Raw genomic sequence first — 25243 nt, 5'->3', positions numbered from 1 at the left:
ATAGTGAGAAGACTCACATCGGATAACTCGGTAAACCTCGAACTCTGAAATATTGCACTAGCCTCCGCCTAATCACATAATAATTACTCTAATTAATATAACTTCTAAAGGTTAGGCTAACTCCTCTCTATTCGTTCTCTAAGAAGGGTAAAAGGCCATTCTACCCCTCTAATGGCTCATAAGTCCAAACATTAACTAAACCCTCAAAGTCAACGAAGTTAGCTCTGGTCAACGGTCAAACTTTGACCAGACTCGTTGAGTGCACTCGGGCGACTCGGCGAGTCCACACTGGTCCTCAGAATTTTTCTAAGCCTCGTTTGGCACGACGACTTCCCTCTCCACTCGCCGAGTTACTCAGCAATGAATCGCGGGGCAACCCCGACTCGACTCGTCGAGTCCACTTATGAACTCGACGAGTTGCTCCCTTGACAACACCCAAATGACCTTCCGAGGTCAAATCTGCTTCTCTAACCTATAGATCTGACTTCCTCATGACCAATAACCACGTAAAGGTCGAATATTGGTATACATGCAAGGCACTCTAGGCTTATTTTGGTGAAATCCCTTCTAACATGGCAACCTATGTCCCTTTCCTCCTTAGAACCACAAAAAGCAAGGTGGTTCAAGCTCCTTGGACCTCAAAAGGTCCGAATCCAGAGTTTATTACTCAAAGGGACACTAAATCTCAACCACATAAGCCATAAAAGATATAGAAAACCCTAAATTCAATGCTTTTAAGCAAAAACAGAAGAATAAGATTGAATAGCTACCTCAAAATGAAGATCCAAGCTGAAAACCTCCTGAAATGAAGTCCTCTTGCCCCTTTCTTGCTGGAAACCCTTCCTCCTTGGCTAAATCACACCAAAAACAAACAAAGAAGCTCAAACTCTCTCACAACTCGCTCAAAATTGCTAGGGTACCTCTCTCTAGACTGGTAGTCGCAAATGGAGGCTATAAAGTCCTTTAAATAGGGCTCAGGACCAGGGATTTAGGGTTTCAGTCATCACCACAGACTCGTCGAGTCCACCCTTACCGACTCGTCGAGTCCCCTCATTTATAAGACAACAAATCACGATCCTACTCGATGAGTCTAGGCGTCAACTCGTCGAGTCCCTCTCTTTACTCAAAAAATAAATGATACAATATAATACCTGGAAATCCGGATGTTACACATTGTTTTCAACATCTAAAAGAAAAACACCAAAAAGTTTCTCAAAAAGAAACAAGAAAGAAGATGAGCCAAAAGATGTAAGCTACATCTGAATCGATCTTAACCTCTTTCATCATAGAAATATCAAATCTTGAAAATAGGTTTCATTGTTTAGATGTTCTAGATAATTTACTGCCGTTAATGGAGTTTTTGTAACAACTTGCAGGTTCAATAGTGAAGACGAAGTGGGAAAGTTTCTTGGCAGCATAGCTGTCGTTCAAGATGCTTATGGACCAATTTCTCAAACTTCTTCCAATTATCAACTTCACACGAGTCCTTCTGGGATCAAAGTTTTGGCTTTCAACTGTTTTTCTGATTATACAGTTCGTTTTCGTAATGGAGAAGATCTGGTTTCATCAGATAAGCATAAAGTCGTTGACTTCATTTCAAAAAAAGTCAACCCCAGATTATCCATTAACAAAGTTGTTGTAGAGTTGTTTGAGCTTCATTTTAAAGAGCTTTCCGAGCTCTCAAATCAGGTATATATTTACTTTAGCAGATTCAGAACTCAAGATCAAATGTAGCATCTATTCTTAATGGTTTAAATCTATCTTTTTTTTTTCAGCTTATAAATAATATGTTGGTTGTCACTGGATGTGGTCTAGGTGGATACCTCGCCATTCTTTACACCCTACTACATCAACATTACACATATTTGGAAGAATCTAACGGTTCAAAAACTGCCAAACGTCCGATTTGCATAACGTTTGGTTCGCCCCTTATCGGTAACCAAGATCTCCAAGGCGTCATCTCTGAACGCCCACAATGGAAATCGTCTTTCCTGAATGTGGTCGCGAAGCCAGATCCTCTTGCTAGTTTTTTCTCATCGACCAGTCAATACAAGCCTTTCGACACTTTCCTTTTCTACATAGAATCAGGTGGGCACACAGCTTTTGAAGATCAAGATACGATCTTGGCAGTTCTAGACGCTATGGTGTCATCAAATGCTAGAAACTACCGAACACACGATTATAGTAAAGAACTGGTTTCGATTAGAAAGAAAATATTGTATCGCGGGCCTTCCGATTTCAGCGAATCTCACTTCAGTCCATTAAGGGTCGAGATTCTTTTCCAGTTTCAAGAAATTGGTATGTTGAATAATATTTTGAACGATTTTATCAAGAAAATCGAAAAGAAACAAGTGAAGATGATCAAAATCAAGAATGTATATGAGCCCGCAGGAAAGCTAAACGACACCAAGATAAACTTAATGTTAGTAAGTATTTAGGGCAGCTTCGTTTCCAGTGCCCCTTTTCATGAAAATAAAAACACTCTGCTTCCTTTGGATTGGATGAGGGAGCAGCAGAACCACCTTTGGACCCTCTAGAAGAGGATCCATCATGAGACTTTCCCTTGTGATTCTTTGAAGGAGCTTTCCTTTTCTTCCTTTTCCCATGTCTAATTGCCATGACTAGGGCAGCAGTAGGTGTGGATACAACAAACTTTCTTTTTAAACTACTTTCAGCAGTTATCAGTAGGCCTTCAAGCTTGCTTAAAGTGACTTCCTCCTTGTTCATATGATAATTCATCATGAACTAATCATAACAAGGTGGCAAGGAGTGTAGGATAATGTCAATAGCCAACTCTTCATTGAAATTGAAATTCAACTTTAGCAAGCGGTCCACATATCTTTGTATCTTTTTCAAGTGGGCTGTGATGGACTCTCCATCCTTTATTTTTGTTGTTATCATGGAGACAATGATTTCATACCTTTCTTGTCGAGCACTCTGATGGTACCTTTCCATCAAGTCTTGGTGCATCTCGAAAGGCCAGAAGTCCTCGTAGGACTTCTGAAGCTCAAAAGTCATAGTGGCTAGCATGATGCACGACACCTTTGTCGCGTCCTTCTTATGAGCCCTATACTCAGCCAGTTGCTCAAGATTAGCAGCTTCTTCATCAATCTCCTTTAGCTCTTTGTCGAGGATATATTCCTTTTCCTCATATCGAATGGCCTTGCGAATGTTTCGAATCCAGTCATTGAAATTCGACCAATCGAAAATGACCCTCCCACATAAGTTCATGAGGGAGAAAGAGCCAAAAGCATTTGAGTTTGAAGCGTTGTTTGAGGTAAACATCTGAAAAAGAAGAACAAGTTTTATTAGATAGAAATTCCTTAATATAACACCCAAATGAAATATTAAGGCTAGGGCCCAAACACAATATTTCACAATTCGGAAGAGGGATGCCATAATCCAATTGCAAAATATTTGAAGGTAAGTAAATGATGATTTACCAATTTCACCACCCAAAACTAATTTTTTAAAGAATTAAGTTTTATGAAATTCCTAGTTCTTTGAGATTCATTGAACTTTTTCAATGGCATGTTTAAATCTCAATTATGCCCTTCACGTTTGTGACTGGGATACCGAGAATTACAAACAATGTGTGAATAACCATGCAAATTATCTTGGTACTCTCGAGTTATTTATCACCTAATCAATGTGCTTGTTAACCACACATGCTCCATTGATCTATGATCATTCACAAGCTACCCTTCGCCATCCTTGTTAGTCCAAGTTAGTGTGTCGGTTAACCACACGCGCTCCACTAACGACTTGGCAAGGTACAAAGTGAAATTTCATGGAATAGCACCATTTTAATATTTTTCCTAAAGTAACGAAGACTGGGAATTATACTTTTTAATGAGAATTAATGTCCTATCCTACTCGTTCGACTAACGACCCTTCACCAATCAAGGAAGCAGTGGGTAAGAGTGGACACCCATTCAATCGCCATTTTATAGGCAATTTCCTTATACCCCTTATTGACCAGCTTCGTGAATGAGGTGTACTAATGGTAAGACTGAATGTCTTATATATATATATATATATATATATATATATATATATATATATATATATATATAGTATTAAGCATTTAATATTATAATAGTATAAGGGTTGAATTTTACACTTTTAAAACTCTAGGGTTTAGAATTTAAATATTTCAAAATTAAAACTTTTTAATCAATTTTTAAATTCCATAACTTGAGGGCAAGTTTTGAAACTTTTCTCTTGGATCAAATTTGATAACAATTAAATAATCATATAATTAACTATATCACAAAATTGACCTAATCCAATTTCATATAGCAGGATGATTCAAATCAAATTTTACAAATAATTAGTTTTTCACAAAATCAAGTAATTATCTTAAAGTTTGAAAATCATCATTTAATTGGACGAGGATACTCATTACGTTATCAGAAAAATCGAATTTTATCAATCAAAATAGTTTGTGGTAATCATCCTAATCCAAATTAGGCCAAAAACTCGAAAAAATTGCAAACAAATGATCCAACTCGTCGAGCCAAGTAATGGACTCGTCGAGTTGGCCCTACTCGTCGAGTTCCTTCATAGGACTCGTCGAGTCGAACAGTCAGAGGCCAAAAATGAAATTTTTCCAGCTTTGAAAACAATACAATTACATCGATATAATAGAACACCCTATGCTCTGGTACCACTGATGGGTCTTGAGCACTATAACAATCATATAGTGCATATACAACTCTAATGCTGTGGATCTAAGTTTTCTCAAGTTATACATGCAATTTTCATTTTTCCAAAGCATGAACCCTAACTAGCATACAATATAGAGATTTACAACATAAAACAAGTTAGATAAATACCTCTTTGTTGCAGCTTGTAGAACTTGGTCTTCCAAGAGCTTAGTACCTCAAGTGTGATACCTCAAATGACTCACAAACACCAAAACAAGAGGAGGCTTATGAGAGAGAGGTTAGGAAGCACACAATCGGCTAGGGTTTCACCTTGGAATTCTTATGGCCGATTTTAGGTATGCTAGGGTTTACTTTTATAGTGTGGAATTCCTAGGGTTTCATACATAAAACCCTAATTTACCTAAACCTTTAGATATTCCAATGATCCATATGATAGGCCCTTTGGACTAACTATTCATGGACTCTCACATAGATTTAACCCATCCCTAATCAACATGGATCATTAGCCAAAACTATAAGTATTACTGATTTACCTAATCAGTCCCTATAAATTTAATCAGTCTCTTTTGATCACTAAATTAGTTCTTGATCAATACTAATTAAATAATATGATTTCTCAATTAATATATTTTTCATATAATATATTAATAAATCACAAATAACCTCTTTCTCAAATATTCATCCTATCAAATTGCTCCGGTGAAGGCAACCCAAAAGGACCATGCTAATATCGGGTCAAGTACATATCAATTATAGTTATGGGCTTAGATAGCTAATCCAACAAAAAAGAAGTAGACAAAAGTTAGTCTAGTTACCAAGAAAAGTACGGACACAACATTACCAAGCAAACATAACATATTTTAGACTTTACCATTATCAAACATGCTAACCTAATTCTAGACATATAAATTACCAAGCAAATTGAAGACATTGCTTTGACACAATCATTACCAAACAATATCACAGTGGATAGAAAACATGTTATTTATTTGAGTAAACCCACATATCATTGTCCAATTCTTGGTGGGGACTTAACATTTGCAATGGGAACATAATTTTTCCCTTGGACATTAAAAATACACTAAGAATATTGTCCATTGTTTCTTCAAAATCCTACCCACCCATCCATCCATATGGTTTGCATCTACGCTTTCTTCCACAAAAAAGTCACTCGCAAGAATTTTAGGAGAAATCAACGTAATTTTCTTAACTAAGACAATCTCCCTTAAGGACCATTACCATCATCATTTAGCATGGTTCGATGCTAAACGATGACCTCTTGAGCAGTTAAATCGACGATGGCATTGTTAAGGTTGTGAGATTCTTCGAAGCCTTTTTCGGTGTTGGATACTTCAGTTGTATCGTCTCTCTCAAACGACATGATTCGACTTTCTCAAAACCAATTCGATTTCAATTCCAACAAGGGTATGATCGGTTAAAATAAAACAAAGGAAATGATGGTGGTGTGTTAGCGATAAGAAGACAAACCGAAGGGATATTAAATCTGATACTCTAGGGCTTCTCTAACAAGAGTAAATTGGTATTTTCAAAGGGATCTAACAGATCTAACTAGATGGAGCTATGGTCGGGGACCTCTGGTTCAAGAAATGCAAACCATAAACACTAGCCTTATTAAAAGTCCAATACTAGCTAGGACCAAAAATGTTAATTTGGGCTAACAACAAGGATCAAATGTGTAATTTACTATAATTTTTATACGATTATGGCTGTGCGAAAGAATACATGAAATGATGAACCCAAATTTTGTTAATGTGGAAAGTTCACACATCGATGTAGATCAATTTGAAGGGATGACCAAACAACAGAAACGATCAAAAGGTCTCATCATAACATATTATTGTCGGTACCCATCATTTTAAAAACAAATAGTTTACAGAATAATTTTGAAGATATTTATTGATAAACTGTCACAAAATAAAGAAAAATAATTCTCGTACATCCTAATCCGAAGACTCTAATAATTTCAAAGGTAAATTAAACTTTTTCGTCCATGTGGTGCAATAACTTTTCATTCTAACATCTTCGTCGGACCCTGTAAAAGTTTTATTCTCACATATTTGCCACCCCAGTCTAATTTTGTTAAGAAAGGACGTTAAGTTTGTATAAAATAACAGATTTGCGTTTACTTTTATATACAATTATTAAATTTTGTCTTATTGACTTTTCTATGAGCCCACCCATCTATCTTCATCTTCCTTCAATGACACCTTTCTCTTCAAGTTTAGTTCCTGTTTCAAACGACTTAGATGTTTTTAGTCAAAACATGAGATCCCCTTCAAGACAGTGTTTTATGGTGACTGTTTCATCTCCAAGTTTGGATTATCTTCACACAAGGGATGCTTGATGAATGTTAATAAATTATTAATTATATGTTTTAATTAGTGCATAATAGTGTTGAAAAGCATCGGGACGAAAATGAAGTATTTGATGAAGATATGTGAGTGGTTGGGCTCCATACAAAAAAGATTTTTAACCAAAATTAACAACAAATTTAAAAAGAAAAGGACATATTTGTCATTTTACACAGGCTTAACGCCTTGACCCAATGACTGACAGTGAAGATAAGTCCTTTGGAGCATGAAAACATTAAACATACAATAAAAATGTAATTTACACAAATTTAAATAAATAAAGATTTCATCGACGACTTTTGGAAAAGAACTTGCAACTTAAAACCCTCCACATTTAAGTAAAAAAAATTGTAATCATCACGAACTTTCGTATGGATTAGACACACCCCGATACCAACGAATTCTTGTGCATTATAAATAAATCATTCTTGACATCTACATTATTGCCACAACGAATCTTTGAAAGCTTCGTTCCATCGTCTTCAACATCTGAAAGAAACACACCAGAAAGTTTCTTAAAAAGAAACAAGACAGAAGATGAGCCAAAAGATGTAAGCTAGATTTGCATCGATCTTTATCTCTTTCATCATAAAAATATTGAATCTTGAAAATAAGTTTCATAACAACTTGCAGGTTCAGTAGTGAAGTCGAAGGGGGCAAGTTTCTTGTCAGCATAGATGTTATTCAAGATGCTTTTGGAGCAACTGCCAAAACTTCTTCCACTTATCAACTTCACACGAATCCTTCTGGGATCAAAGTTTTGGCTTTCAACTGTTTGTCTGATTATAAAATTCGTTTTCGTAATGGAGAAGATCTGGTTTCATCAGATAAGCATAAAGTCGTTGACTTCATTTCGACAAAACTCCACCCCAAATTATCCATTAACAAAGCTGCTGTTGAGTTGTTTGAGCTTCATTTTAAAGAGCTTTCCGAGCTCTCAAATCAGGTATCTTTTCTTTAGCAGATTCAGAACTCAAGATCAAATGTAGTATCTGTTCTTAATGGTTTAAATCTTTCTTTTTTCAGTTTATAAATGAACCGCTGGTTGTCACCGGATGTGGTCTGGGTGGATACCTTGCCATTCTTTACACGCTATTGCATCAACATTATGCAGATGTGGAAGAATCCAAAGGTTCAAAAACTACCAAACGCCCGATTTGCATAACTTTTGGTTCTCCCCTTCTTGGTAACCAACATCTCCAAGGCGCCATCTCTGAACGCCCACAATGGAAATCGTCTTTCCTGAATGTGGTCGCGAAGACAGATTTTCTTGCTAGTTTTTTCTCATCGAATAGTCAATACAAGCCTTTCGGCACTTTCCTTTTCTGCACAGAATCAGGTGGGCACACAGCTTTTGAAGATCAAGATGCGATCTTGGCAGTTCTTGACGCTATGGTGTCACCAAATGCTGGAAACGACCAAACGCACGATTATAGTAAAGAACTGGTTTCGATTAGAAAGAAAATATTGTATCGCGGGCCTTCCGATTTCAGTGAATCTCACTTGAGTCCATTAAGGACCGGGATTCTTTTCCAGTTTCAAGAAATCGGTATGTTGCATAATATTTTGAACGATTTTATCGATAAAATTGAAAAGAAACAAGTGAAGATGATCAAAATGAAGAATGTATACGAGCCCGCAAGAAAGCTAAACGACACGAAGATAAACTTGACATTGATGGAATGGTACATGAAGACCCGAAGATCGAAAGGGGGTTATTATGATGCATACAAAAATGCCGATATCACAGACAAATTCGAGAGCAAAGATGTAATCATCAAACTGCAACGTTTCCAGGAGCAGTATTGGAAGGAAACCGTTAAAAATAGTGATCTAATGTCGCGTATGCGCTGGCTCTACAATGGAACTAACTACAGAAGGATCATGGAGCCACTAGACATAGCCGATTACTATAAAAGTGGCAGAAAGAACTACATAGCGAATCGACCGGAACACTTCGAGTTGTTACAGAAGTTGTCGGAGGATGAAAAGAAGGTAAGAATGAAGGCTGCTAGTCTTACTGTGGATTCTTGTTTCTGGGCGCATGTAGAGGAGGCCTTGATTTCACTAACAGACTTAAAGAATGGAGATCTAAGCAGCACCACAACTGACACCGATCAGTTTGACTTTGAGGTATATCTTTTGGGTGCAATCAACGAAAAATCATTGTCACCGGATGTTTTCTTGGAAGGAAGCAGCTTAATGAAATGGTGGAGTGAGTATGACGCATACAAAGGAAGTTCGGGCAATGCTGAGCTTGCACGATACATGAAGAATGAGAGATACAAATCATATCAGTAACCTGTTAACTCCGAGTTTGAATATCATATTTATATGTTGCAATTGTTATAAACTTGTTAGAATTAAGTAAATACACGAAGTAGAATCTTTCATAATTACTTTTACCTCCTTTGTTTTGGTTTTGTAGCATAAAATTTCATGTTTTTTTAGGTTGATATTTGCTAAGAACATTTTCAACCCATGTCCAACCCTAATCCATTTTCTACCTCATATATATTGTCAAATACATTCTTCTAATAATTAAACTCTATATTTATGATTAATTAATATAAATTAGTATACAACATGATATTATAAATATTAAATATTGAATTTAAATTATAATTAGTAGATAAAATAAATTAGAAATATATAAAATAAAAATAAGAGAGACTAAAATTGACAACCAAATTTCACCTCCATTTTGGATATATGAATAGTATTCCCCCATATATGGGAGAATACTATTCATATCTCCAAAAATAGAGGTGAAAATAGGATAGGATTAGAGAAGAATGAAGGAAGAAATGGAATATGGAGGTCGGTTGGAGATGCCCTAACGTAAGTATGTGAGTTTTTCTATGGGAGACCTTATATGCGGTGGAAACCCTATTCAAGATGACTAATATTGATATGACTAACATTAAGGCTACCGAGAATCTTAACATTCTAACACCTTGCCATTTAAAATTTTTTAGGGTCACTTTATTTTTTATTAGCATTTAATCTTAATATTTTGTAGGAAGTGATAATATTCCTAACATTTCATTTTTTTAATTTTCTTTTTCTAATTTAATTAAATTAATTATTTCATTTTAATATACAAACATTTTTTATACACGAATATTAAACATATATTATTTTTTAAACCACAAACATTTTGCAATCCAAATCCTCTCCCATTAAATACCTCCTTTTTCTTTATCAATGGAGCACCAACAACCCTACATGACCTCCTTCATTACCCTCCTCTTTCTCTACATTTTTAATTAACTGATTGACGTTATGCAATTTTTTCCGCCATTGCCTCCACCTTTTCATCTAAGGTTAGTTTATAGATTCTCTATCCAAATGATTGATATCCTTTCTCCGTCCGGAACTAAGAAAACACACAAATATATTTTTCTCCTTTTCCTCTTCTTCGCTTCGTGAAACCCTTTGAATAACGACATCTCCCTTCCCTTCGACTTTGTAACCCTTCATCATTCATCCTGCAATTAGAACCTTGCTGCAGCTTTCTCTGACTTCGCAACCCTAAAACATTTTTTTAGTCAATACAAGTTGAAGTCTCCTTCATTACCCACCTCCTTCATTGGATTTTGTTCAAGTTGAAGTCTCCTTCATTGGATTTTGTTCTTGGTGTTTGGAACATCTTTGCTTTTCGTCTTCTCATTCAAAATTCCTAGTAATTTCTTCAACATTTGTCTTTTTGCAATTTGGTCCAACCAATCACAATGTGTTGTTGTTTCTCTCTCTTCACGCCAACACTTTGACGAGTACCTAGTAGCCACCCCCATATCGAGTGCTAGGGGGGGATGTTTCAAGTTGGCTAGCGAGCGTAGCGAGGCCGGTTGTGACCTCCACTCTGCACCCCAATACATCCAACCGTGGAAAGTAATCCGAAGACATACTTGGTACAATAAACACATGTAAACTAAACAACGATAATTATCGATATATTATAACATTTCACAAAGTTACAAATTATTAAAGCACATTAACTACTTTACTTTTTTTGTTGAGTTCTTGTAGTTTTTAAATAGATAGAAATGGTTTGTGTATGAAAAAATTCACAAAATTATCCTTGTTTTTTCTTTGGAAATTGGAATGACAAACCCACCGAAATTTTAGATTTTTCATATTCGCCCCCTTTAAAAAAAATTTTGATCCAAATTTTCAATTTACTTTTATATGTTCTCTAAAAGATGTTATAACTAAAACCTTGATTACTTGATGCGCCTCTATCACGAAACAAATGTCTGTGTGGATCAATCACACATACATCTATGTATCATCATGGAGGGTGCATAATAGGGATAAGAATATACATTTTTTTTCCTAAAATTTGGTTTGTTTAGATAAATAGTTTTTTCAAACTTTTGGTATATTTTCTTTTACAACTGTGTTTTTAAGAAGTAGGTTTACACAAAATTGATTTTTTTTAGAATGATAATTTTTTACATATTCGTTTTGATGTATATTCTTATTTCACTACTATAAAAGGGGCATTTATGACAACCTTTATTTCTTCGGAGGTGCTCGTCAGTGACGGATTTGAATTTGAGGTTGTCGCATTTTAGCTGGTTGGTAACTGATGGATTGCCAACGGAATACTAACGACCTTAAAACATTGATGGAATAGCGACACACTTTTGGCGGTACATACTTCGACCTGGTTTGACTAACTTACTAATGGAAATTCTTACCAACACGTGTAACATTCCAATTTCCACCATATAAAATTTTTATTTTTAAATAAAAATAAATATCAAATTTCATAAAGTTGTAATTAAAATGAAACCGTTTGTTCATAAACCGAAATCCAAAATCAGAGTTATAAATAGAGCACCGTGGAATCTTAAATCTTAAACTGTTAATGTGAGTGTATAAAGTTGTGCTTTCGCATTCCCACGATCTGAAAAATACATGCACACAACTAATCCATAACTATCACCACAAAGTTTAGTGAGTTTCCCAAAATAAAACACACAACAATATACAAAGAATGCACACACAGATTGCATGACACCACAAAGCTCAATGTTCACAAATAATAGCCTTTAGCAAAAAGCTGGTCCTTCACGACCCTTAACACAAAGTTGATCGGCCCCTTTGGTCTTAAGCACAAAGTCGGTCCATCCTAGCCTTCAACATAAAGATGGAACGTCCCTTTGCCTTTCAACACAAAGTTGGTCTGCCCCAACCTTCAGTATAAAACTGGTCCTCCCCTTTATGCTTTTGCACAAGGCTGGTCATTCATGGTCTTTAGCATAAAATTTGTCTGCCACAAGTATATTGGCCTACAGCACATAGCTGGATCGCCCTCAACTCATCATAAAATATGTCAATATATATATATATATATATATATATATATATATATATATATATATATATATATATATATATATATATATATATATATATATATTGTAACATCCATAAAATTTCATAAAATTTAAACTCTTCAAAACAACCATTTTTCTATAGAGGAGTTTGCAAAAACCGCTGTTTCCAAAAACATTATTTAAAAATCGGAATTTCTTTCAACATTCAAATTATCAAAGTTTCCTAGAAATCATAAGTCCAAAACGTGAGAATGTGTACACTCACGCCTTTACCCAAACAAGATCCGCTGAAGTACCTGAAACCATAAACCAAAACTATAAGCACGAAGCTTAGTGAGTTCCCCCAAAATACCAACACCCAACAGATAACATATACCAATAAAAACATGCATACAGAGACTCCAGTCTAACTGGAACGCCCCACTAGCCTACAGTCCATCTGGTACGCTCATAGAACCTAAAACATGATTGGTACACCACCTCGGGACTTCAGCCTATCTGGAACATTCCCCGGGCCTTCGACTTGACTGGTACGACCCACTGGTCTTCAGTCTATTTGGGACGCCCTAGGTCTGTTGGCCTCTAGAACAAAGCAGGCCCACCTTAACCCAACCGTACATAACATGTCAACATATACATAACAATTAAAAATATAAGCAATCAATAGACAAACAGACAGATCTAACATATCACTAAGCATAACATCATCCTATTACATGGATACAGATCTAATAGATCGCAACAGCACCATAGCAACATCGTACCTACCAGCATACCGATCTAACAGATCAAGACAACACAATACCAACATCCTACCTACCAGGATATCGATCTAATAGATCATACCCGCACAATAGCAACATCCTACCTATCATGATACAGATCTAACAGATCATAACAACACAATAGCAACATCCTATCTACCAGGATACTGATCTAAAATATCATAGCAGAACAATAGCAACATCATATCTTCCAGGATACCGATCCAACAGATCATAAAAACACAACAGCAACAACCTATCTACCAGGATTCCGGTCTAATAGATCATAAAATCAGAATATCAATATCATATCTACCAGGATACTGATCTAACAGACTATAACTACCAATCAAAACCTTGAAGTAACCTAAACAACTACCTTATAATGCCAACTAAGCACCACAAGACAACTACCAATCAAAACCTTATGAAATCAAAGTCACATACGATCCATGGATAGAATAACGATTGCAATCTTGATCCAAATTAGAAGCTAAAACCCAAGGGAACCATACACATAATTTGGACCAAGAGCCCAAATGCCCTCTTGCTCAGCTCACAAGGAGCACTCCCATACACGTACTTTAGAAACCTGTAGTCTCATCTGAAAAGAAAAGAAACACCAGAGATAATCGAAAATGCCACCTTACTTAAAACAGGAAATATCCTCGTGATTAGTCAAACAAGACCCCATACTTGTGAGACTAAATAAAGTCCATCACTACACCACTAGCCCGAGAAAACCTCTAAGATGATCATGTAGGTTACCAAAACCTAAGTCTACTATGAACCAAGCTCCCACACTACCATTGAGGGTAACCATACCTGAAGACTGAAGGAACATAGAATATACTGAACAGGAGGGTAGCTGACACATTCCTTGACCTTTAACTGTCACCACTTAAATCCTTCGGAGAATTCCCACAGAATAATGAACTCAACGACCAATGGTCTAGGACACCTTAACACCTAAACCAGAGAATCCAGAACCCACTTGGAGCTGAACACACCCGCTTCTGAAAAGGGTTCCAACCAACATCTTCCAAACAAATCTAAAAGTAGCAGTCCAAACAATGAACTGATAGAACCCTCAATAACTGACGCTCAACCTGAGAATCATAATTCTCCCCCACTTAGAATTCGGACCATTGCCCACTGGTGGTGATACCAAAGCATAACCTAAGCAGCCTATCCAGGTATGGCTATACTTGACCATGAAATTAATATCATTCATAGAATGGTGCTCCAAATACGGGTCACACGAACCCCAAAAGAGACCTGAACTTCAGTTGAAAGCCTCTGAATTTCCAATAATAACCACTTACAAAGCATAGGAAACTACCAATTTACAATCCAAACATACACCCTAACATGAAACCCATATGACAATCTGGCACTAGCTTTCCTATCTCCCAAGAATACGCCCCTTACTCGCATCGCTAAGGTACTTGTGCCACATTAAACCACTTGTATACATCACTGCTAACATGCTATCGCCAACCACTACGACCAGCAGACCTCAAGCTGAGAATCCAACCTAACCTGGTAGGTCACAAGCCTGCCCACTCCTTCGAAGTCGGAAATCTGAAGGAAAAGATCCTTGCCACCAATAACGACAATCTAATTCGATAATCTGCCACTTAAATTCCCGATGAAATTTCCAAGCTGATCATATCAACTACTTCCTCCCCGTGTCTCAAGGCTCGAGGCATGACCTCTAACAAAACCCTCGAGACTTCCAATCAACATACTCATCTGGGTTTGTTTGAACCACTCAACCCACATCAATTTCACCACAGGGCCTAAACAAACATCAAAACCCATCCTCGCTTGAGCAACCCAGGCTAAAAGATCAAAAGATACACAACCATTTCCTCAAACCATGATATCTTCCCTGACGAGCTCTTAGATTCCCCAAAATATTCCTTGAATCGAGTGTGGAGCCTATAGTTTGAATAGTACGGGCCCAATACTATATTCCACACCTATCCTTACTTTCCTCAATAATTATCTCAGGTCCTCTCTGACCTACTCATAAAATACTCTCGAGACTTGCTCAATAGCAAAATTAACACTCTAAAGGACTCCCTAGGCTAACCTAGAGTTCCACAAAGCACAAAGCAAGCAACATTCATGCAGAGGATCCAACTGAAACTAAAATGAATAAGATCTAACTTGTCCTCCTATGAAATCATCTATCTCAGATTCCCAGCATCGCGCGCGCAACTTTAGTTGAAAGCCTATGAAATCATCGATCTCCTTTAAACCATGTAGCATGTGACTTAGTGTATCCACTCACTAGCCAGTTCACACATGAAAGATATTGGATTAGTGTCTAAGTCCATAACTATATTTAGTATTTATTTGACCCAGTTGTGCATGGTTCTTTTGGGTTACCTTCACCAAAGCAACTGGACATGATGATTTATGGAGAGAGAGAGAGAGAGAGGTTATTATGGTTTATTAATATATTATATGCATAATATATTAAAAGATAAATTATATTATTTAACTAATATTGGTCAAGAATTAATTAAGAAATAATTTTTTGGCTAAAAGAGATTAATTAAATAAGGGGGACTGGAACTGTCAATTATAAGATAATTGAATTTAGGTTGTGGATCCCGATGGAAATGAGGGAGACGAAACTAGAGTAGAAGCCCACTCAGATTTCGTCCAAGGGCCTTATTCCAGAAGGTTCTCGGAGCTGTTTAGGGCCTATGCTATCAAATTAGGGTTTTGACTGAAACCCTAGAAGCTCAACTATTTAAGGACCCCTAGGGCTACAGATTTCGGCCACCTAAGAAACCCTAGAGTTACTATTGCCAAAATTGTGCCTCCTCCTCCTCTCTCTTGCTTCATCCAATTGCTTTGGTGTTTGTAATCCATTAGAGGCACAATATTTGGGGTGTTAAGGTTCTCAAAGCTTCAAGATCTACAATCAACAATCAAGGTATATATTCATCTAACTTGATTATTTTCTATTCAATTAGTTTTTTTGTATGCTAGATTAGGGTTTAAAAGCTTTAGATAAATTTGCATGTACAATAGAGAAACCTATATCGAAAGCTTTAGGGTTTTACATGTGCACATAGGATGTTCTTTTACTCAAAACCCATCAGTGGTATCAGAACCTTGTTTGGTTTCTATTGTATTTGATCCATGGTGTGTTTATTCATTGCTTAAAATTGATTTTTATGCCATCTGCTTGAAAGAATCTCTGAGTCCTATGACGTACTCAACGAGTAGGATGAACTCGGCGATTTGGGCTTTCAGACATATGGATTTTCGGGATTTTGGCTTATTTTGACTTGATATAATTACCAAAGTTGTTTTTGATTAATAAAATCAGAAGTTTATTGATTCTTTGTGATTATCTTAGTCAAAATAAAAGATATTTATCATTTAATTAGATAATTATTGTCTTATATGATAAATCTTAATTATTTGAATTATTTGATCAATTATCTTGTATAAAATTGGATCATGTAAAAATTAGATTACCACCAATTAATCGTTTAATTGTTTTATTTGAATTTTGATCTAGATAGTTTTGAAATGATTCAAAACTTGCCCTCAACTTTTGGAATTTAAATTTTTGATTAAAAGTTTAATTTTGAAATAATTAAATTCCAAACCCTAGAATTCTACAAGTTTAAAATTCAACCCTATACTATTATTATATTATAAGAATAATTATTATATATGTATAAGATAAATGCTAGTCTTATCGTTAGTAGGCCTCATTCACGAAGTCGATCTATAAGGGGGTATAAGGTTGCTGCATATAAAATGGCAGTTTAATGGGTGTCCACTCTTACCCACCGCTTCCTTGATTGGTGGATGGTCGTTAGCCGAACGGGTAGGATAAGGCAGCTAATTCCTCATTAAATGTATAATGATTAATAAAGTAACTAAATGTTTTTATAAAATTTCCAATCTAATTTACTTTAGGAAAAATGTGAATTTGATGCTATTCCATCAAATTACACTTTATACCCTTTCTAAGACGTTAGTGGAGCGTGTGTAGATAACCGACACACTAATTTGGGTCGAAGCAAAGGTGGCAAAGGGTGACTCGATGTTTTTCATAGATCTATAGAGCGTGTGTGGTTAACCGGCATATTGATTATGTGACTGTAACATTGAGGGCACCATGTACATTTGCAAGGTTATTCACACCTTGTTTGTGATCCTCGGTATCCCAGTCACAAACTTGAAGGGCATATCGAGATTTAAACATGTCATTAAAAAGTTCAATGAATCTCAAAGGATCTAGGAGTTTCAAAACATTTAAAACTTAATTGATTTTGTTTTTCGTGGTGGAAATTAGTGAATCGTCATTCACTTACCTTCAAATTATTTTGTTTTTTAGATTACAACATCCCTCTTCTATATTGCAAATAATGTTGTTGGGTCCTAGCCCTAATTTCTCATTTGGGTGTTTAATTGGGGATTCTTATCTAATCAAATTTTGTCTCTTCTCTTTTTTCAGATGTCTAACCCGAACAACAACGCTTTCGGCTCAAACTCTTCAGGCTCATTCTCACTCATGAACTTGTATGAGAGGGTGATCTTCAATGGAAACAATTTTAATGATTGAATATGCAACATAAGGATGGTTACCCGCTACGAGGACAAGGAGTATATCCTCGACAATGAGTTAAAGGAGGTAGATGTCAACACTGCTACTCCCGAGGATATCGCTGCCTTTGAGGCCCATGAGTGTGATGCCACGAAAGTCCAGTGCATCATGCTAGCAACCATGACTGCTAAACTCCAAAAGTCCTACGAGGAATTTTATCCCTATCAAATGCATTAGGATTTACTTAACAGGTACCACCAGAGTGCCAGGCAAGAGAGATACGAGATCATCACTTCGATGATCACGACCAAGATGAGGGACGGGGAGTCTGTTACTGCTCATCTGCAAAAGATGCAAAGATATGTCGACCGCCTGCAGAAGTTAAATATTAACTTCGATGAGGAGTCGGTGATTGATATTATTCTTCACTCATTTCCTCCTTGATACAACCAGTTCTGCATGACCTACCACATGAATAAAGAGGAGGTCACGTTCAGGAAGCTTCAAGGCCTGTTGAGGGCTGATGAGAGCAACCTCAAAGACAAATTTGGTGCACCAATTGCTACTCCTACCGCTTCCCCGCTCTTGGCTATTGGGAAAGGGAAGGGTAAGAAGAGGAAGGCTCCTTCTAAGAGCCACCATAAACGAAACTCCCAAGATGGCACCTCTTCTAGTGGAACCATGTTTGGTCCCGTTGCACCCACCTCAACCCGAAGAATGTAGAGTGATAATACTGCCATGACAAAGGGCAATTGAAGTGAAGCTGCCCGAAATATCTGCAAGATATCAAGGATGGAAAGATCAAGCCGTCCTACGGAGGTATTTATACTATTCAATCCAATGATTAATCGCATGCTAGTTCTTGGGTTCTCGATATAGGGTGTGGTTTTCACATTTGTTCTGATTTGCATGGACTAAGAAGAAATAAGGATGTGGAGCATGTGAAGATAAACTTGATCATGGGGAACAGAATAGGGTCACCTGTCACCAAGATTGGAGTTTACTCTTTAGTTCTTAGTAATGGATTAGGACTAGATTTGAATAACTGTTGCTATTCACCGGAAATGGAAAGAAACATCATTTCATTTCATGGTTTGTATAAACAAGGATTTAGATATTCATTTGATAATGAAAAGGGTTCTATTAATTCTTATCTTAATGGTGTTTTTTATTTTGAAGCATTGCCTTGTAATGGAATATATGAAACTGTGATGGTTGTAGACAACTTAGGAATGCATATCGATTCTTCCAATAGTTTGGATAAAGCATGCTTGTGGCATTGTCGTCTTAGACATGTCAACAAGAAACGCATAGCCCAACTCCAAAAGGATGGAGTGTTGGAGTCATTCGACCTTAGGGACGATGATGTGTGCGAGTCTTGTTTGCTTGGAAAAATGACCAACTCACCTTTCATTGGTTCTTGTGAAAGGGGTGAGAGTTTATTGGATCTCTTACACATCGATGTGTGTGGGCCATTTAGATCCACCACAAGGGATGCAAGCTGCTACTATGTGACTTTCACAGATGATTATAGCAGATATAGGTATATCTACTTAATCAAACACAAGTCATAAACCTTTGAAAAGTTTAAAGAGTTTAAGTAGGAAATGGAGAATCTGCTGGGCAGGAAAATCAAGATGCTTCAATCCGATCGAGGTGGAGAGTACCTTAGTCTTGAATTCCATGACTACCTCAAGGAATTCGGAATCGTTTTGCAATTGACGCCACCTAGAACACCGCAGTTGAATGGTGTGGCTGAGAGGCGTAATCGAACCTTGCTAGACATGGTTCGTTCCATGATGAGTCGTGCTTCACTACCTATGTCATTCTGGGGGCATGCCTTAGAGACTGCCCCCCATATCCTTAACTTACTCCCTACGAAGAAGGTTGCCAAAACACCTCACGAGATGTGGAGAGGGAAAACTCCCTCTTTTGGCACATATCAAGATTTAGGGTTGGAAGGCTTTCATAAGATGAGAGTCTCACAACAAGATCAAACCTCATAGTGAGTGTTGTATTTTCATTTGCTACCCACAGAAGTCCTTTGGGTATCTGTTCCATAGATCGAGTGACAATATTGTCTTTGTTACGAGGAGAGGGGTTTTCCGAGAGCGAGAACTCATAAGCCAGGAGACAGTGGGAGGCAAATAGATCTTGAAGAGCTTCAAGAATCCAACGATGAAGTAACCTCTAACATTAGGGCTCAACCCGAGGAGGAAACTTCGGTTGAACCGATTGACAAGTCCTTACCTCTTAGACGTTCTAGTAGAGTTAGTGTTCCACCTGTGTTATATGGTTTTCATATAACAAGTGAAGGTGACACGTTTATTAATGATAGTACACTGATAAGTTTGGATGAACCTAACAGCTACAAGGAATCCATGGCAGGACCGGAGTCTGCAAAATGGAAAGAGGCTATGGACAGTGAGATCCAGTCCATGTACGACAACCAAGTTTGGAATTTGGTTGAAAATGTGCCAGGTCGTAAGACAGTCGGGTGTAAGTGGATCTTTAAGAAGAAGACCGACATGGATGGGAAAGTGCACACTTATAAGGCACGATTGGTTGCGAAGGGCTTTACTCAAACTCCCAAAGTTGACTATGATGAAACGTTCTCACTAGTTGTGAAGATAAACTCTATTAGGGTGATGCTAGCCATAGTTGCGTTTCATGATTATGAAATATGGCAGATGGATGTCAAAACTGCTTTCCTTAATGGAAAGTTGGCTGAAGATGTTTAGATGAGTTAGCCAGAGGGTTTTGTCGATGCGAAGCATCCTAATAGACTGTGTAAGCTTGAGAAATCCATTTATGGATTAAAACAAGCATCTCGTAGATGAAATCTTTGTTTTGACGAGAAAGTCAAAGAGTTTGGCTTCCTACAAAACGAGGATGAGTCATGTGTATATGTCAAAGCCAGTGGGAGTCTATTTAGCTTCCTCGTATTATATGTCGATGACATACTACTCATAAGGAACGACATCCTGACCCTACAGGAAGTTAAGTCCTGGCTTGGGAAGTGTTTCGCCATGAAGGACCTCGGAGAGGCTGCCTATATTCTGGGAATAAGGATAGTGAGAAACAGGAGTAAGAGACTAATAGGACTTAGTCAGAATACTTACTTGGAAAAGGTACTAAAACGTTTTAGTATGGAGAATTCCAAAAAAAAGGGAGTTACCAATCCAAAGCAATGTCAACTTGAGTAAGACTCAAAGCCCAAGCACCGAAGTCGAGATAGCAGAGATGAGCCGGGTACCTTACGCTTCCGCAGTTAGCTTGATCATGTATGATATGACTTGTACTCACCCTGATGTGGCCTTCGCTTTGAGCATGGTCATCAGATATCAAGGGAACCCTGGTAGAGCGCATTGGAACGCAGTCAAGAATATTCTTAAGTACCTTCGGAGGACCAAGGAATGGTTTCTAGTCCTTGGTGGGAGTGATGAATTAAGGGTGAGAGGTTATAGTGATGATAGTTTTCAGACCGATCGAGGAAACTACCACTCTCAGTCAGGCTAGGTCTTTACCCTAAATAGAGGAGCAGTGACTTGGAAGAGTTCCAAGCAAGAGACCGTAGCTGAGTCAACGTGCGAATCAGAGTATATAGCAGCGATAAAAGCATCAAAGGAGGCGATATGGTTGAAGAACTTCATCAGAGACCTTGGAGTTATTCCAGCCATAAAGGAGCCTATGGAGATTTTTTGCGATAATGAAGGAGCGGTTGCGTTGACCAAGGAACCAAGGGATCATGGCAGATCCCAACATTTTGACAGGAAATATCACTTTATTAGATATCGGGTAGAAGAGGGACTCCTCGTAGTGAAGAGGGTATTGTCAGAGGATAACCGAGCAGATCCCTTTACGAATGGACTGAGTAGGGTTAAGCACTTGCAGCATGATAGGAGCATTGGGCTGAAGGATGATATTAGTTTAGATTAGATAGTTTTGAAACATGTAATAGATAAAATGTAATTAAAATTTGATGATTGAATGAAGGAGTATTATTTATAAGTAAAGTTAATGTCTTGTGTTAATTATTTACCTATTGTTTCACTTTGCATGTTTTGACTTCTTGAATAATAAGATTATTTGAATATTCCATAGTCACTCATACTTTGGAAGTAGGTATGAAAGAAGACTGTCATGAATTGGCATGTAGATTGTCTAAAAGTGGATTAGACATAGCAAAAGTTTGTTGCAACATTCATGAGTGCTTAAGAATTAAGATTTGAGCATTGGATTAGACCCACGCTTGCTGGCATCACTTCATGGAATTTATCACGAGTGATCGCAAGACGATAATATCATATGGTCTTAAACCTAGGTATATGCTTTATTGTTTGCAAGTTGGTTGTACATTGATAATGCATAATCGCATCAGTAACTTGATGTTATAAAACGCATTATTGTGCAAAATTTGATGAGTGAATGGAATATGCATGTAAGTCGAAGTTTATCTGTTCCGTTTATCCTATGAGGGTAAAATAGATATATGGTCCCCTCGATGATTTGGTTTGACTTATGTGCCAGGATCGGTCAGGGCTGGATTGATGTGGTTAATTATGTTCTATGTCAAACGAATCAGAGATCGAGAAACAAACTGCTGGACAATAAGCATGACTATGTTCCATGTAATTGTCTGCACTATATCTTGAGAACGAAGGACTATATGATCCCTTATCTAAAGGACATGTTATTGATAAGATTAAAAGTTTTGAGAACTGCGATTGGTAATCGAATCCTGCAGTCATACTTGCATTTATAGTTATTAGACTTATCCAAGTGGTAGACTGTTGGATTAGTGTCTAAGTTCATAACTATATTTGGTATGTACTTGACCCAGTTGTGCATGGTCCTTTTGGGTTGACTTCACCAAAGCAACTGGACAGGATGATTTATGGAGAGAGAGAGGTTATTATGGTTTATTAATATATTATATGAATAATATATTAAAAGAGAAATCATATTGTTTAATTAATATTCGTCAAGAATTAATTAAGAATTAATTTTGTGGCTAAAAAAGATTAATTAAATAAGGGGGATTGGAACTGTTAATTATAAGATAACTGAATTTGGGTTGTAAATCCCTATGGAAATGAGGGGGTGAAATTAGAGTGGAAGCCCACTCAGATTTCGTCCAAGGGCCTTATTCCAGAAGGTTCTTGGAGCTGCTTAGGGCCTAAGGTATCAAATTAGGATTTTTACTGAAACCTTAGCAACTCAGCTATTTAAGGTTCCCTAGGGCTACAGATTTCGTCCACCTGAGAAACCTTAGAGTTACTATAGCCGAAATTGTGCCTCCTCCTCCTCCTCCTCTGTATTGCTTCATCCAATTACTTTGGTGTTTGTAATCTATTAGAGGCACAACACTTGGGGTGCTAAGGTTCTCAAAGCTTCAAGATCTACAATCAACAATCAAGGTATCCATCTAACTTGTTTATTTGATATTCAATTAGTTTTGTTGTATGCTAGATTAGGGTTTACAAGCTTTGGGTAAATTTGCATGTACAATAGAGAAACCCAGATCCAAAGCTTTAGGGGGTTGCATGTGCACATAGGGTGTTCTTTTGCTCAAAACCCATCAAAAGAGTCACACAACAACCAAACAAGGGAACTTTCTACGAACTAAAGCTTCACAAAATCAGGCAGTTCTATCATGCAATTCCTGAAGATCTCTAGCCTATCACTAGCATTTTGTTTTAATGTATCACAATATCAAAAAAAAATATGGCATTTTGGAGTCTACTTACTGGATCCGATTGATCGTATACATCGCATCCTCCTTAAGTATAATGAAGACCATTAAAAAATAATTTTGAAACTCTTTTTCTTTAGTTCGATATTGGATTCACACGAGTGTTCCTCCAATTCACACAAACCAAGGCTCTGATACCAACTTGTAACATCCATAAAATTTCATAAAATTTTAACTACTCAAAACAACCCTTTTCTATAGAAGTGTTTACAAAAACCAATGTTTCTAAAAACATTATTTAAAAAATTGAATTTCTTCCAACATAGTTTTCAACATTCAAATTATCAGTGTTTCCCAAAAATCATAAGTCCAAAATGTGAGGATGTGTATGGTCACGCCTTCACCCAAACAAGATCCGCTGAAGTACCTGAAACCATAAACCAAAACTGTAAGCACAAAGCTTAGTGAATTCGCCCAAAATACCAACACCCAACATATAAAATATACCAATAACAACATGCATACAGAGCATTCAGTCTGATCGGAACGCCCCACCAGCCTACAGTCCATTTGGTACACTCACAGAACCTACAACATGACCATTACGCCACTTTGGGCCTTCAGCCTATCTGGAACGTTCGTCGGGCCTTCGGCTTGACTGGTATGCCCTACTAGCCTTCAGTCTATCCGGGACGCCCTGGGTCTATTGTCCTACAACACAAATCAGGTCCGCCTCAACCCAACCACACATAACATGTCAACATATAACAATTAAACATATAACCAGTCAACAGAAAAACGGGCATATCTTACAGATCACTAAGCATAGCATCATCCGATTACCAGGATATAGATTTAACAGATCACAACACCACCATAGCAACATCCTACCTACCAAGATACCAATCCAACAGATCATAAGAGCACAATAGAAACATCCTACCTACCAGGATACCGATCTAACATATCATAACAACACAATATCAACATCCTATCTACCAAGATACCAAACTAACAGATCATAACAATATAATAGCAACATCCTATCTACCAGGATACCGATCTAATAGATCATAACAATATAATGGCAATATCCTATCTCCTAGTATACCGATCTAAAAGATCATAATAATACAATATCAACATCCTATCTACCAGGATACCGATGTAATAGATCATAACAATACATTATCATGCACAACATGATATCAATCCAATGGGTCGGTATTAGTCCCTTCGACCCACAAGTAGAGTGAGGATAACTCACCTCAAATTCGGAAGCTCCCCGAAAGAAATCCCTAGCTGCTACCCTAACAGCCTCCCGATCTATCAAAACCAACAACACACCCAATTAGCAATTGGGTTCCAAGCTATAATCTATAATCCATACTTTGGTTAAAATGAACATTTTAGCCAGTGACCCAACATGAACAAAAACTGAGGTCCAAAACCAAAATATCCACAAAGACCCACTAATGGCTCAATTCTCCAAATTGAGCCCAACCCCATATGGGCCTTATCCTAAGCCCATAATTTTTTCTTATTACAATTCAGATTACTTCAAGCACCCATTGGAACAAACTCGGTCAAAGAAATAAATCGAAAGTCAAAGTCAAAGTCAACGACCCAAATTGACCTAACTTATCGAGTTTTTCTTCAACTCTTCGAGTTTCTCCATCAAGTATACAAATCAGGAAAACCACGTCAACTCGCCGAGTTAACCCACCAACTCGTCAAGTTCCTCTATCAATCTTAAAATGTTGAGGAAAACGGAGCCAACTTGCCGAGTTCCTCATAAACTCACCTCTT

The 25243-nt window shown here is 37.2% G+C and overlaps 2 protein-coding genes across 2 annotated transcripts; both read left to right on the top strand.

Annotated features, from left to right (window-relative positions):
* The first annotated feature begins 1234 nt into the window (after positions 1-1234).
* Positions 1235-2438, top strand: LOC145099859 (senescence-associated carboxylesterase 101-like). Its single transcript, XM_079037362.1, has 3 exons — positions 1235-1248; positions 1377-1689; positions 1776-2438. Exons 1-3 carry the CDS (start codon positions 1235-1237, stop codon positions 2436-2438), a joined length of 990 nt encoding a protein of 329 aa, XP_078893488.1.
* A 4975-nt stretch (positions 2439-7413) lies between these two features.
* Positions 7414-9441, top strand: LOC145097848 (senescence-associated carboxylesterase 101-like). The gene is made up of 3 exons (XM_079035500.1): positions 7414-7593; positions 7676-7988; positions 8069-9441. Exons 1-3 carry the CDS (start codon positions 7580-7582, stop codon positions 9341-9343), a joined length of 1602 nt encoding a protein of 533 aa, XP_078891626.1. The 5' UTR covers positions 7414-7579; the 3' UTR covers positions 9344-9441.
* Positions 9442-25243: the final 15802 nt, after the last annotated feature.

This window comes from Lactuca serriola, chromosome 4, assembly GCF_051521515.1.
Source record: "Lactuca serriola cultivar US96UC23 chromosome 4, Lser_US96UC23_V15, whole genome shotgun sequence".
Lineage (NCBI taxonomy): Eukaryota > Viridiplantae > Streptophyta > Magnoliopsida > Asterales > Asteraceae > Lactuca > Lactuca serriola.
This window is presented reverse-complemented; position numbering and strand designations above follow the sequence as displayed.

Bases quoted from the DNA above. Each gene is read 5' to 3' on its own strand.
- LOC145099859 (XM_079037362.1), top strand. The intron at 1,690-1,775 runs GTATATATTTAC...TTTTTTTTTCAG, and splicing joins TTTCCGAGCTCTCAAATCAG to CTTATAAATAATATGTTGGT.
- LOC145097848 (XM_079035500.1), top strand. The intron at 7,989-8,068 runs GTATCTTTTCTT...TTCTTTTTTCAG, and splicing joins TTTCCGAGCTCTCAAATCAG to TTTATAAATGAACCGCTGGT.